A 13,076-nucleotide genomic window follows, 5' to 3' on the forward strand; every position below is an offset into this window, starting at 1 on the left:
GAGAGCACCAGAACACTCCCCTGCCCAACCCACACCCAACTCTAGTACTTGGCTAAAGAGCTCTGGAAAGACATTTGAGATGATTCTCCATCCTTTCTTGGCTTTGCCCATTTTATTCCCACTGCCTGGGCACCATGTTCAGCTCTCCCAACACAGCTCCAGAGGGTGGGGGTGTTTTCATTGAGCTTTGTACACTAAGCAGAGAGAAGAGCAAAGCACTTCCAGAAAACATGAGCTGCTTCAGAACAGGACTGCCACTGAGAGGAGTGGCCCCGCAACATGCCTTCAAGGCCTGGGGGCCTACAGCTGCCACTGAGCTGATCCCAGGACCTGGTCTGACCTACCCAGTCTACTCTCTGCCCCAGGCTAGTCTTCCTCATTAAAACCAACACCTTTTTCGTGTGTGTACCTCCCAAATCCACCAGGAGCTGCCAAGTGGCAGTAACATAGCCCAGAGTCTCACCTCTCCTGACTGAGGTTCCTGCTCCTCCCCAGTCCAGAAGAAGGAAATCACATACCCTGGCTGACTCTTCCTGACTGTTGATAAAGACTCAGTATTGAGTGGAGCCCTAACTGCTCTCTGCCCCAGATCTGTGACCAGCTCCCATCCCTGGGGCCATTCACTGATGGGGACCCCACTGCAGAGGGCATGCAGTGCAGCCTGCTGGGCCAGAATCCGAGGCAGCCGTGGCGGGGTGGGGGCAGGAGGGTGGCCAGAGGTGATGCTGATGAATCTTGAAACAAATCAGAGTTCTGACATTTAAGACATTTCACAAACAGAATTAAATATTAGTTGCTACACTTTTTACAATAGCCAAGATATGGAAGCAACCTAAGTGTCCATCAGTAGATGAATGCATAAAGAAGATGTGATACATATACACAATGGAATATTATTCAGCCATAAGAAAGAAACAAATCCTACCATTTGCAACAACATGAATGGAGCTGGAGGACATTATGCTCAATGAAATAAGCCAGGCAAAGAAAGGCAAATGCCAAATGATTTCACTCATTTGTGGAGTATAACAAGGAAGCAAAACTGAAGGAATAAAATAGCAGCAGACTCAGAGACTCCAAGAGGAAACTAGTGGTTACCAGGGGAGAGGGGTGTGGGAGGGTGGGGAGGGAGGGAGGGAGGAGGGGATTGAGGGGTATTATGTTTGGTGCACATAGTGTGGGGGATCGTGGGGAAGACAGTGTGGCACAGAGAGGGCAAGTAGTGAATCTGTGCCATCTTGCTACACTGATGGACGGTGACTGCATTGGGGTATGGGTGGGGACTTGATGGCATGGGTGAGTGTAGTAACCACATTGTTTTTTCATGTGAAACCTTCATAAGAGTGTATATCAGTAACACCTTAATAAAAAAAATACATATATATTACTTTCTACAAATAGTGTAAAAACAAAATAGACTGGCTTAGAGGTAATTTGAGTCAATATAGTTAAGCAAATGAAAACATTAAATTTTTTATGACCTTGAATGTTATAATCACTTGTTTCCCATGTTTGCGACAGGAAAATTCTTAGCAGACTTGTATCCCCTCTGTTGATTACTTCTGCTTTAATATGTGACCTGTTTCTGTACTTTACATTTCAGGAAACAGACCCCGACTTTGATCATTGCGCAGTCTGCATAGAGAGCTATAAGCAGAATGACGTTGTCCGGATTCTCCCCTGCAAGTATGTCAGTGTCCTTTGTTTAAAAAGGAACAGTACTAGTGTGGTTTGTGGGTGTCCCAACTGCCTCTGAGAGCCACCTTTCCCACGGCTCCGCTTGTGGGCAGAGGCCCAGCTACACATGGCAGAGTGGGAGTGGGAGTTAGCAGTGAGCTGTGCGCAGACTGACTGCAAAGCTCTTTCTAGTTAGCGAACACCTGGGCGACCTCCAGACATAGTAGAGCCTAATGGCACTAAAGTCAAGAACTTTGATGTCAGTGACTTCCCAGGGTTTCCTCTCCTCCTGCAGTTGAGTACACCTGGGGGCCTCCAGGAAGACCTCTGCAGTGGTCACTCAGCACAGGGTACCAGGGCTCTAGGAATCAGGAAGTCTTTTCCTGAACCTGGGTTTTGCATAGTGGGGAGGACTGATGTGTACTGTGTGCCTGCTTCTGCGCAGGCTCTCTGCTCTGTGCAGGCCTCCCCATACAGTGAAGGATAGTGAAACCACCCCTAGATACCAGGGTCACACGACGCAAACAGCAGAGCCCATACGAAGGTCGGTGCTCATGCGGTGCTGAACTAGGGAATGTGAAGTGTTACTACATACAATTTACAGGTGTTGTTTGGAAACACGAAATCACCTCTGGGGAGCCAAAATCAAAGACTTTTCCTCTTCCTTCTCCCCACTCCTTTAAAACACATCCATTCAACCATAATACTATGAAATGTGAATGAATAAAATCATGGTCAGTAGTTGTCTCTGTGAGGCTGCTGGCATTGCTTTGCTTATTCACAAAGTCATCCATTTTGAGCCTACAAAGATCTGTTTTTTAAAAAATCATAGAACTTGAGAATAATTTCATATACCAAAAGAGAAAACCAACATTCTGTAAGTCACACCATTCTAGTTTACATGTAAACAACATGTATAAAACTAAACATAAACTGTCTTACACAAAATACAGTTATATAATTAACACTTTTTCTTGAGCTGTAGTCATTTAGTCCAAAAACATGAGGTTGAAAAGGAAAAATACAAAGAAATACAAACCAGGGAAAAGGTCAGTAGGATACATTATAAAGCATAATCAGCTCTTACCTGCTTTTAAAAATGCTTTTGCCTGCACAGATTTCATTGTCACTGGCATGACCAGGAAGAAGCAAGTCTTTCCAGATTCTCTGTCTTCCTGTTTCAGTCCAGGGCCCTCCTCGGGGGACTGTCTGGACCTAGAACGAAGGCTTCTGCAAGCATCCATGGTTATTACTAAAGTGAGAGTGTCTTCCTCAGGGGAGCCTTGGCCAAAAATAGATTATTCTGAGGAACTTGCTTCCCTTAAGCATTGACTTTTCAAAGTTTTGCCCTTAAATTATTTTTCTTAACTTAGTCCCCCATTTCCAGACCTGACTGTGCATCAGAATAGGAAGAGCGTCCAGAAACACAGCCCAAGTGGGGCATGTTGAGTTTTAATAAGTCCCTGGGTGGTTCTGATGCTGCAAGGCTGTGCCCTCCTTTGGGCTCCAAAGCACTGCTTGCTCTTAGCCATTTTCCTGGCTGCACCTTCCACCAGACAAGTTCTCCACCTTTGTTTGATGGCTTGTCTTGAAGATGAGAATATGGGCATACCAGAGTTTCCTAACCATAGCTGGGGCACTGCTCCCTCGCTTGCCTTCCATTACCCAGTCCCTGACCAAGCAGACGTGCCTGTGGCCCCGACTATACCAGGGTTGCCTTGTGCTTTGGAGCAGGTTGATGTTTGTTACTGTTTTTCTTAGAAAGTTGTAGCTTTCTCCAAACTCTGTTGCACAACCGCTTAGCAGAACATCTATCTCACCTCACTGAAATGGTAACAACAGGATGCTCAGGTGTAGTAAAAATAAACTTGGCACATTTAACAACCTGTTGCGGGACCCAGGATGACATCTTCTGGCCTAGAATACGGTTACTCAGCCTTGGCACTGTTGACATTTAGGACCAGGGAATTCTTGGTTGGGGGACGGACATTGCAGGGTACTCAGCAGTGTCCTTGCTCCGCCTGCCAGATGCCAGTAGGCCCCACACACAGCTGTACCACCAAAGACGTCTCCAGTCGAGAACACCGACCTGAGGATGCTCCACACAGTTACTCCAAGTGGCCAGCAGGTCCCTCCCAAGCACTTTCACGTTAGTTCTTGCCTCTCACCTACTCGTCAGTCTGCCTGGACCCCATCCTCTTGACTAGTTTGATACTGAGTCAGGTGATTCCCCCACATCTTCTTATCTCTTGCTGCCAGTCAGCTCTGGCACCTGCCATCTGCCCAGATGCCCAGAGCCCGTCCCTGTTGCTGGTCACCTTTCCCTGGTCACCACAGCCAGTGAATGGGGTGAATTCCTTCTCCCCAGCAGCCTCCCTCATTCCTCACTCAGCAGATGACTGCACACCAGCTTCACAGAGAAAACAGTGGCTGACAACAGGTGAAGTCCTCTAGGCTTTCTGGCTGCAAGCTCTCGTGTGGACCTGCCCCCGGCCCCATGGGGGAGGAGGAGGGGCCCTCGTTCCCAGAGGCCCTTCCCACTGGGGCCTCAGCATACCAGCTCCCTTCCTAGGGGCCCAGTGCTGTTGACTGTCTGCTCCCTGCAGTCCTTGGTCTTCCCGCCCCTACTCCAGTGTCTTACCATGCTTAGTATTTCCTGCCCGAGTCCTTACAGCATCTCCAACACCACCCTGCGACTGCTCCCCACACAGCCAGGCTTTGGAAAAGATCAGTACCCACTGTTCCTTCCTCACCTGAGTAAGGAGAGGATAGGTGCCTTGGTGTCTGCCTGTCCTTATTTCTAGCAGGCTTATCTGGAGACTGCACTGAGACTTCCTGTCTATAGATGGCCAGCCTATCACGGACTGCTTTCTATCTAATGGCCTGTCCTTTTCCCATCTTCTGCCATGCTGACTCACTGGACAGATGGCAGTCAGCTTTGCTCTGGGGCCTCCTGCTGTCCGTGGACTCTAGTTGATCATCCTGTGGATATTAGCCAGCAGGCCTTAGAAACTGAAAATCTGCCACCTTGCTTAGACCCCTTTTATTTAAAGGTCAGCCACAAGTCAGTAGTTAAAAGTACATTTCAGAAATAGCGTTCTGCTACTTAGAGAAATGTGTCTAACATGCCGCTTTGGGAGCAAAACCAGGCCAATTGTCTGGCTGCTGGCCAAGGCACTGCTGTAGGCCCCACCTCAGAGGGGAAAGAGTTGTGCTTCTGACCTTTAATAATCCTGGATCCTTTTATATTTGCCAGGTTCTTGCATGGCACCAAGAGGCTGCAGAGCTGTGAGAACAACTCACCTTCAGTGTAGACCCGCCACCCCAGCCGGTGTTCTGATCACCGTCTGGGTTGTGCGTGGCGGGGGTGTAAGACGAGAGGACGCGGTGTTTCAGTATTGCCGGTTTGCCTCCTTTTGTGTTCCGTTACATTCCCCGCTCTGTACCCCCGTGCTTCTCACAGGAATAAAGGATGTTTCTGTGGGCGCTCTGATGCGCTTGGCCCTCTCGGTCTTACTGCTCCTCAGCACATCGCCTGCTTCCTGCCCCAGACTCTGCTCAGTCCTGAACACATGGGGCCCTTCCCTGCTCTTGTGTATGTTTCGTTCTCCAAGTTCTTCAGAAGAGTGCAGGGGCTTTTCCACGAGGCCCAGGTGGCCTGGTGCCACCCTCTGAGGTGCCTGTGATCCTTGTGGCTTAGCCACATGCTCTCGGCAGCTCCCGAGGGCCCTGCCCCCTTCCTGGGAGATCTGTGAAACTGTCATATTACTTCACCTGAGCGTATGTTTAATAACATCTTTCATTGGCAAGTCCTTGGTGCTTTTCCAAATACTACTCGTATGTTGTTTCACTTACTGTTCCAAACAGCCTCACCAGGTGGAGCATACAGCCTGCCCTCTCCTCCTCATCCTGCAGTTTCAGATGACACAGTGGGAGTCACAGAGGGTGGCTTGGCAGGGAGGAAGGGGAAGGCCATGCTGGGCTTGAGGAAGCAGTGGAGCTGAGGGGATGGAAGCAAGAGGGTGCTGCAGAGAATGGGGCAGAGAAGAGTGGCCCCAGGCCGAGGGCAACTACTCCTGCGATGCCAGCAGTGAACCGGAGGAGGTGGGCTCGTGGCTGAGGGCTAGCAGGTGAAGAGGAAGGGCTGCATTTAATTTCCACAAGGCAAGAGTGCTGTGGGAACTAGGCACAACTTTGGGCAGGTGCGGGAGCCCAGTGTTGGAATCAGGACAGCTGGGTGATGGGGGGCATGGTTAACTGACTGGGGTGGGATTGGAGAAGGGAAAGCCATGGGGTGGACACAGTCAAAAGGAAAAGTCTGCTTTATTAGGAAAAAGAATTTCTTCCGGATTTTGAGTTAGCTAAGGAAGGGAGACTTTCTTGGTTTGTCCCTAAAACAAGTTAATCTCCGTGATCCTTCAAGACAGTGCTCCGCAGCAGGGCCAAACGCTTTCTTTTAGATCAGCAAACCTCCAAGGAAACAATTAAGAACACAACATAAGAGAAATACATTTATAACTAGGGTTAAAGGAACAGATAAGTAGAAAACACAACTCATGCAGCTTTAAGAATGAACTGTGGGGAGAAGACAGGTAGTGACTCCATAGCATCTTACTACACTGATGGACAGTGACTATAATGGGGTATGTGGTGGGGGCTTGATAATAGGGGGGAATGTAGTAACCACAATGTTGCTCATGTGAAACCTGACCATAAGATTGTATATCAATGATACCTTAATAAAAAAAGAAGAATTAACTGTGGGATTGTCCCATTTTGTTCTTTCTCAATAACCAGCAATAGAAAAGAGAGACACCAGTGAGGGTGGGCAGGCAAAAGCCCACTGTTACCCTTCAACCAAGGTCCTCATGAAGTCACTTAGCCTTATCTGTGACACAAATACTCTTCCCAGCCAAAGTGCATGGTCCACCCCACATGAAACGCCTAGAGCAGCTTCCCAGGCACCCATGCCACCCAACACTAACTGAACCCTCAGCTGTAGGCTCCCCCAAAACGTGTGCCAGATACTAGGCAGATGCACCCTGGGAAGGGGCCGAGCTGTCATCTGTGTCAGACCTAAAGGGGTCTGTTTCCCTGGAAAGGATTAAAAGCCTTGTTCTGGTCTTGTTAGGCTGCAGCTGACACTGTCCTGGTTGGCGGCTGCTGGGGAGTGAAGCCTGGCTGCAGACACCCCTCTGCGGAGCCCTTCCTCCCCCTTGGAGGCTCCATTCCTGACACCAGGGAACAAGAAGCAGACACGGCAGTGCCCTGAGCTTGCCAAATGAATTTAGGTCTTGCCTCCAATTTGGTGACTTTAACCTCCTAAATAAAATCCTTCAGATTTAAATAAACGCCTTCAGGAATGATGAGGATCTTCTTGTTTGTTGCATTACTGCAAGTGTCAGACTAGATTGGTAAATTCAGTCTTCAAGCTCTTTGTTTCCATCCCAAAGATTAAATTGGTACAAGGCCACCAAGTGGCTATAGCTGAGTGGGGATGGTTCAGGCTGAAGCTGTAACAAATGTTTTTCCTAAGTCCCAATTAAAACAATTTGCTTTTTAAAATCAAGACCGCGTTTTCCGACAGCTATATAGAAACCATAAACTCACAGTTTTAAAGGCATGCCATGGTTCAATTTGATATCTTTCTCAGTTTTTTTTTTAGCCCAAGACTCAGATCACAGTTGCTGTGAAGGTGCCCTGAATGTCTGTCCTTGCGCCTGCCCCTTTCCCTGCTGGGCCCAACTCTGGCGCTTTGGCATGCCTTTGCCTCAGCTTCTCCAAGCTGCCATGGGGGCACTTGAGAAATGATTTCTGCAGCTCCCTTAAAGGGCACAAGGTCCTTTGCTGAGCTGTAGGCTCTCCAAGACTGACTTATTTTCAGTTAGAGGATGTGACCTGCTACTCCCCTGAATACGAGAGATAGTAATCTCTCTCTCCCTTTAACATCTTAGCTGAGAACTGTCCACTAAGTGTTACCTGATTCGTTAGCAAGTTCATTCCTAAAAATAATCCTACCTACCCTGTAACTTGGAGAAACATTTAACATAGGGTGCTTAGAAGTATTTTTAAATGTTTTAAATGACCTTTAAACAGAGTTTGTAAAACTAATGAATAATTATAGAAAACCATTGATTTCACTCTTGTTGAATATCTTTTTGAAATTCCATTTTTCTACTTATACCTCTAAAAAAACATAGCTAATTTATAAGGTATAATTCATTGTCTTCATTCGTAGTAAATTTTCCTAGGTTTCCTAAAATCTTTGGAATTTGGTAGAATAAAAACACCAAATAGCCACATACTAGTTCACAGTTCTACTATACACTGCTCACAATATAAATGATCAGGTCTTGGAGATTTTCTGCCATCTGTACTTTTATACATCCCAATACCTGTCTCTTGGGACTTCCCAGTATGTCTAAAATTGGGGGGAAAGCAGACTGACTAAAAGGTCCCATTTCTTTGCATTTTGGCCTAACAGTTTTTTAGTATAAAATTTGTGATGCAATTCTCCATTATTTTTATAGGCATGTTTTCCACAAATCCTGCGTGGACCCCTGGCTTAGTGAACATTGTACCTGCCCTATGTGCAAACTTAATATTTTGAAGGCCCTGGGAATTGTGGTATGTTTCCTCTTTTGTTACTACTTTTGTGTAGTACTGTCTCGTGTTTCCTGTTTCATTGCTGCTTTTGTTCAGTGTCCTCTCCGTGCCATAGCATACATCAATGGCTTAGTCGCAGGAAGGCACTGGCCTTCTCTGCCATGGCGTTTGTGCATGCACCAGGGCCTTTCCTCCAGTTACTAAAGTTCAGCCCATCTCAGGGAACTCCTGGACAAGGAATTAAAGAACTAGCTCAGTCCACTTGGAAGCATGCTTCTGTTGGGTGGTGTGTACTGAACTGAGGCAGAGAGAAGGGTGTGATTTTCCTTCATTCCAGTAGCTTTTTTTTTCTTTTAAAGGAATAGAATGTAGACTTTCAACTCTGGTCCAGTAGTAATTTCTTCTGCACTCAGCATAATATAAAACTATGTCATCACTTACACTTCCTCTTGAATTTGGCTTTGCCCTCCTGGGCGTGGGTAAGTTGCACGCAGCAGAGCAGGGGCAGTGTCTGCCCCCGGCAAACCTTTGACAGCCTGGCCAGGGCCTTGGTCAGCTGCCAGGTGGAGTACGTGAGCTCTGGCCTGGTGAGTCTGCGTGACTGACCAAGGACCTTGGAGACTTCCAACAGTTTCTTCCTCAAGAGCAGTATATATCCAGGATTATTGCTTTTAGAAGAAAATAAAATTCTTTCTAGCCTAAAAGAAGAGTGAATGAATAATCTCCTTATGGAGTAAAAGTTTAGTGTGACCAGCAGATGAATTCCTCATGTTAGCTTTGCAACCCAAACATGTAGGGAGTCCTTGAAATAGGCTGACAGAGGGCAGTTCAGCTGCAGTCCAGCCCTGTTTCTACTCCGTCTCCAGAACACAGCATCTTTCCTCAGCACCACAGACCCTGGACTAGGTAACCTGGCAGGAGCCGTCCTGTCTAGTAGTGTGCCTGGCTCCTACTAAAGGCCAATAACATCCAGAATGTCTCCAAACTTTGCCAAATGTCCCCCAGGGGGCAAAGCTACCCCATGTGAGGGGTTTGCATAGAGCATCTGCCATAATGTCTGGCATAGAGTAGACACTTTGTTGTTGGGTTGTTTTTAAGACACTTTGGAAAATATTCGCCTCTGTTATTGCCTCCAGCCTTTGTTTGTTTATGGTGGTTTTGTTTTTAAGTCTTAATTCTTTGAAGTTCTACTTTCCCCTCTGTTTTTAATGAAAATCCCTCACAGATGTACTGTAAGCTACCATGGCTCCTTAAAGAGAGAAAAAAAAGCAATACACCTGACTGGGGACTTATGAGCATCAGTTACTGCTCTGGCTGTGATACATTTTTTAACTGAGCTTTGGTATGAGCTCGAGCAAAATGCTTTGCTCAGGAAGCCATTGTTCAGGGCATGGTTGGCTTTTACTCCTCTGTACACAACCTTCTCTCAGCCGCCCCTTCCCAACTCTGCTTCCCATACGCTGTCTGCTATTGAAGGTCACCAGGGAAGACAGATACCCATAGAGGAAAATCTTAGGGCTTCCATATCCAGCTCTCAGTTGGCAGGCTTTGGCCCATAGACAACTTGTAGTACCTGTCCTTCAGGGTGAGATGCTTAGCTTTGGAAACAGTTTTCTTATCATTCAGAAGTCTTTTCAATGTTGATGTGCTCTTGGTCGTGTGTTCACTTGTATTTAAAGGTAGAAGATATTTTAGGACTGGCTACCAGGTAAATTGGGCATCACGGAGACATTAACAGGGTGGTAGGGGTATTTCATATTCCCTGAGGTCCCTCAACATTCACTTCAAAGTGATACACTTCACTGTTGGTCTGCTGTGTTGTCGTGACACAGGATCCCTCTGCCTATGAGCCTGGTCACAAAAGGTTGTCACTTCTTTATAAAGATGAACTGTCCAGCCTTTTCAGTTCTGCAGTAGACTTTTTTCCTTTGTACCATCTTGTGGGGGGAAATCATGTTTCTTCTAAAGAAAAACTTGGGTGAGAGTGGAAAGAGTAGATGGGGAGAGAAATGAGAGGAAATCATATGGAAAAAACTTGAAGTCTTTTCAACAAGGTGTCAAACATTTAGAATTCTACAAAATCTGTATCATTCTTACAAGTCTTCTTAATCTGGGAATATTTTGCAGCCAAATTTGCCCTGTACTGATAACGCAGCTTTCGATATGGAAAGGCTCACCAGAACCCAAGCCCTTAACCGGAGATCAGCCCTAGGCGACCTCGCCAGCGACAACTCCCTTGGCCTCGAGCCACTTCGAACTTCGGGGATCTCGCCTCTGCCTCAGGACGGGGAGCTCACTCCTAGGACAGGCGAGATCAACATCGCAGTGACAAGTAAGTGGGCCCTGTGCCCGGCGCTGGGAAGCGCAGCGCTCTCTTGGGGGGTGCTGCTCTGGAGGAGGGCAGAGGCCAGCGCCGGCACCACAGCAGCGACTCAGGCCGCCCAGGAAGTCATGGGCACTTTGTTAAACAGGTACTTGGAGAGGCAAAACTTCCTTTATACAAGAAGCTTGAGTATTCATGTGTAATTAATAGGAATGGCTGCCATGTGATGAGTAACTGTCCAGAGTTGTGTGTATAAACCTGTTTGGAAGTGATTGCACTGCCAACAGGCACTTTAAGGGGTGGTTTCGGGAGGGGACGTGGAGCTGTGGCAGCATCTCTGGTGTGTTGTGTGACTGAGCGCCAGTGCCCTCTAGTTCCCAGGCTGCGGGCGACATGGTAAAAATCAAATGCAGAACTTGAAGCAAAAATTCACAACATTAGGGCCAAGTGAGATGGCCTGCTGTTGCTCGCTTTGTGAGGAAGTTCGGTATTTACCTCTTGGGTGTAATTACTCACGAGGTGAGAGAAAAGCCAAAGGGTAGTGCTCTGCCCCAGAAAACGCTCTGGGCTAGTTACGAGCATCCTGATTGCGGAACTGCTGGCAAGAAGAGAAGAAATGCTCCGAGGGTCTCAGTGGCCCTCCTCAGGGCAGAAAGAGTGGGCTGGTCACCACTGCGGCACCACAAGCCAGCCTTCCTCAGCCTCGTCCTTTGTGGGTGTTTCCATCTAACAACCTTTTGCCATCTTCCTCATTGCCACTCTGGGACTGCCTCTTCCAGTATGTACTGTTGCTTGCCTATAACTGAGCCCTAAACCTAACAGATTCCGCTTGGCTTGTGGGAGTCAGGAAACCAGGTAGAGCCATTACGAAAGGTCCTTCCCTTCCCGTAGTGACACATGCGGTCTGTTAAGTGGAAGTATACATCTTTTTAACTAACCAAAAATCATTATTTGAAAATGACTTCCCAGGTTTTACTCGGTCATTTATCTAAACTCAAGGAGACTTCATTCAGTTATAAAATAAGGAAAACTATTCTTTGATATAGTTTGACTCCTTTCTTACCATTTCCCAATGATTCGTTTGAATCGCTTTTTATTTTCCTGTTTCAGCATTTAAGTTTTATGATCAGGAGTTTTAAAAACTGATCTAGTAGTGAAAAAGAAGACAGATTGTTTATAAATGAGTTTTGTAGGCCTTCATTGATCAACATTTATTGAGCACCTACTAATACATTAAGTACTCATACTATTAATGTTTTACATAGAAATGTCCTTTCAAGATCTTACATTTTCATGATAAAAAATACTACTTTGTATATCAAATTATCACCTTGAGCAGAATGTATGCACATTGATAAATAAAATTCATATGATCAAATTAGACCAATGCTGCCTCTGCTTTCCCCTCAAAGCTCTGTAGCCATGGCAACAGCAATGCATCCAGACAGCACTCACTGTGTGCAGGGCACTGTGCTAATCCACGCTGGGCGGGCGGAGGTGACTGCGGCCTAGCTGCAGGGGTGCTGATAGTCCCAGGGCCCGGTGGGCGTTGTTACAATGGTGTTCACTTTTTGGCTACCAGTTTTTATAACCAAAGTGCCATGCGTACACGAAGGATATACTCAGAATTCGGAAACACAGCTGTAACTGAAGTTCTAAAGTTAGTCTGCTTATCATGTATAAACATTTCTAAGAAGAGAAGATAAAAAATGCTGTGTTTAGCTCCTTGATGTGGATGAGCAGTCATCTCTTCATTTTTGAAAATGCCGGGGTACATTTTACCTTACCTAAAATATATGTGGGTGACAGTGGTGGATTTTGTATGGATTCTTGAATGTTCATTTTGACACAAACAAAAACCTTCTCAATTCACTGTATGGAGGAATTTGTAATCTAAGAAGCCACATTGTTTTCTAAAAAGAGTTTGCTAAGCATTTTCATAACATATACCAAGGTGGGCAGAGAAGTGCTCGTGAAACAGCTCAGCACCCTGGAATACTGAAGATCAGTTCTTTTTAACCTTTGGAAGATCACCACCTTTCAAATCCAATGAGAGTAAATTACCTTTTTCTAGAAAAATTCATAGGTGCACAGTTTTGCATAGTTTTAGGATTCACGGAAACCAGATTGAGAAACACCCATTTTAATGTTGTTCAGCTTTTTGTGTCAAGCATTTGTCATCCCAGACTTCTCTCTGCCTTGCTGCGGGTACATAGGGAATCTTGCTGTGCCGCTTTATTAAACCAGCCCTAGTTAGTGTGCACGCTAGGAGGTACTTCATCGTTAAGACTTTTCAGGAATCCAATTTGGTTCTCAGGTTATTTTTGAGGTTCTCTCTAAATAATGTTCTAGGAACATTACCTTGGTAATACAGACTCTGAAGAGTTAAGGGAAAATGTTAACTGACTTCCTGGATCTAGCGAGAGACAAGATAAATGCCCTCAGAGTTCCGTGTGCCAGAGGTTTTCAG

The 13,076-nt window shown here is 46.3% G+C and overlaps 1 protein-coding gene across 4 annotated transcripts in view; it reads left to right on the top strand.

The window, feature by feature from the left end:
- Window positions 1-13,076, top strand: part of RNF130 (ring finger protein 130) — a 131,964-nt gene that overhangs the window by 81,635 nt on the left and 37,253 nt on the right. For all 4 annotated transcript variants that reach the window (XR_012125105.1, XM_037002134.2, XM_037002133.2 and 1 more), the window contains exons 5-7: window positions 1,604-1,686; window positions 8,208-8,304; window positions 10,411-10,615. Coding sequence is in view for 3 of the 4 variants with exons in the window: in XM_037002134.2 (XP_036858029.1) it covers window positions 1,604-1,686; window positions 8,208-8,304; window positions 10,411-10,615 (385 nt within the window). In the remaining variant the exon portion in view is untranslated. The remainder of the gene's footprint in view (window positions 1-1,603; window positions 1,687-8,207; window positions 8,305-10,410; window positions 10,616-13,076) is intronic.

This window comes from Manis javanica, chromosome 14 (assembly GCF_040802235.1).
Source record: "Manis javanica isolate MJ-LG chromosome 14, MJ_LKY, whole genome shotgun sequence".
NCBI lineage: Eukaryota > Metazoa > Chordata > Mammalia > Pholidota > Manidae > Manis > Manis javanica.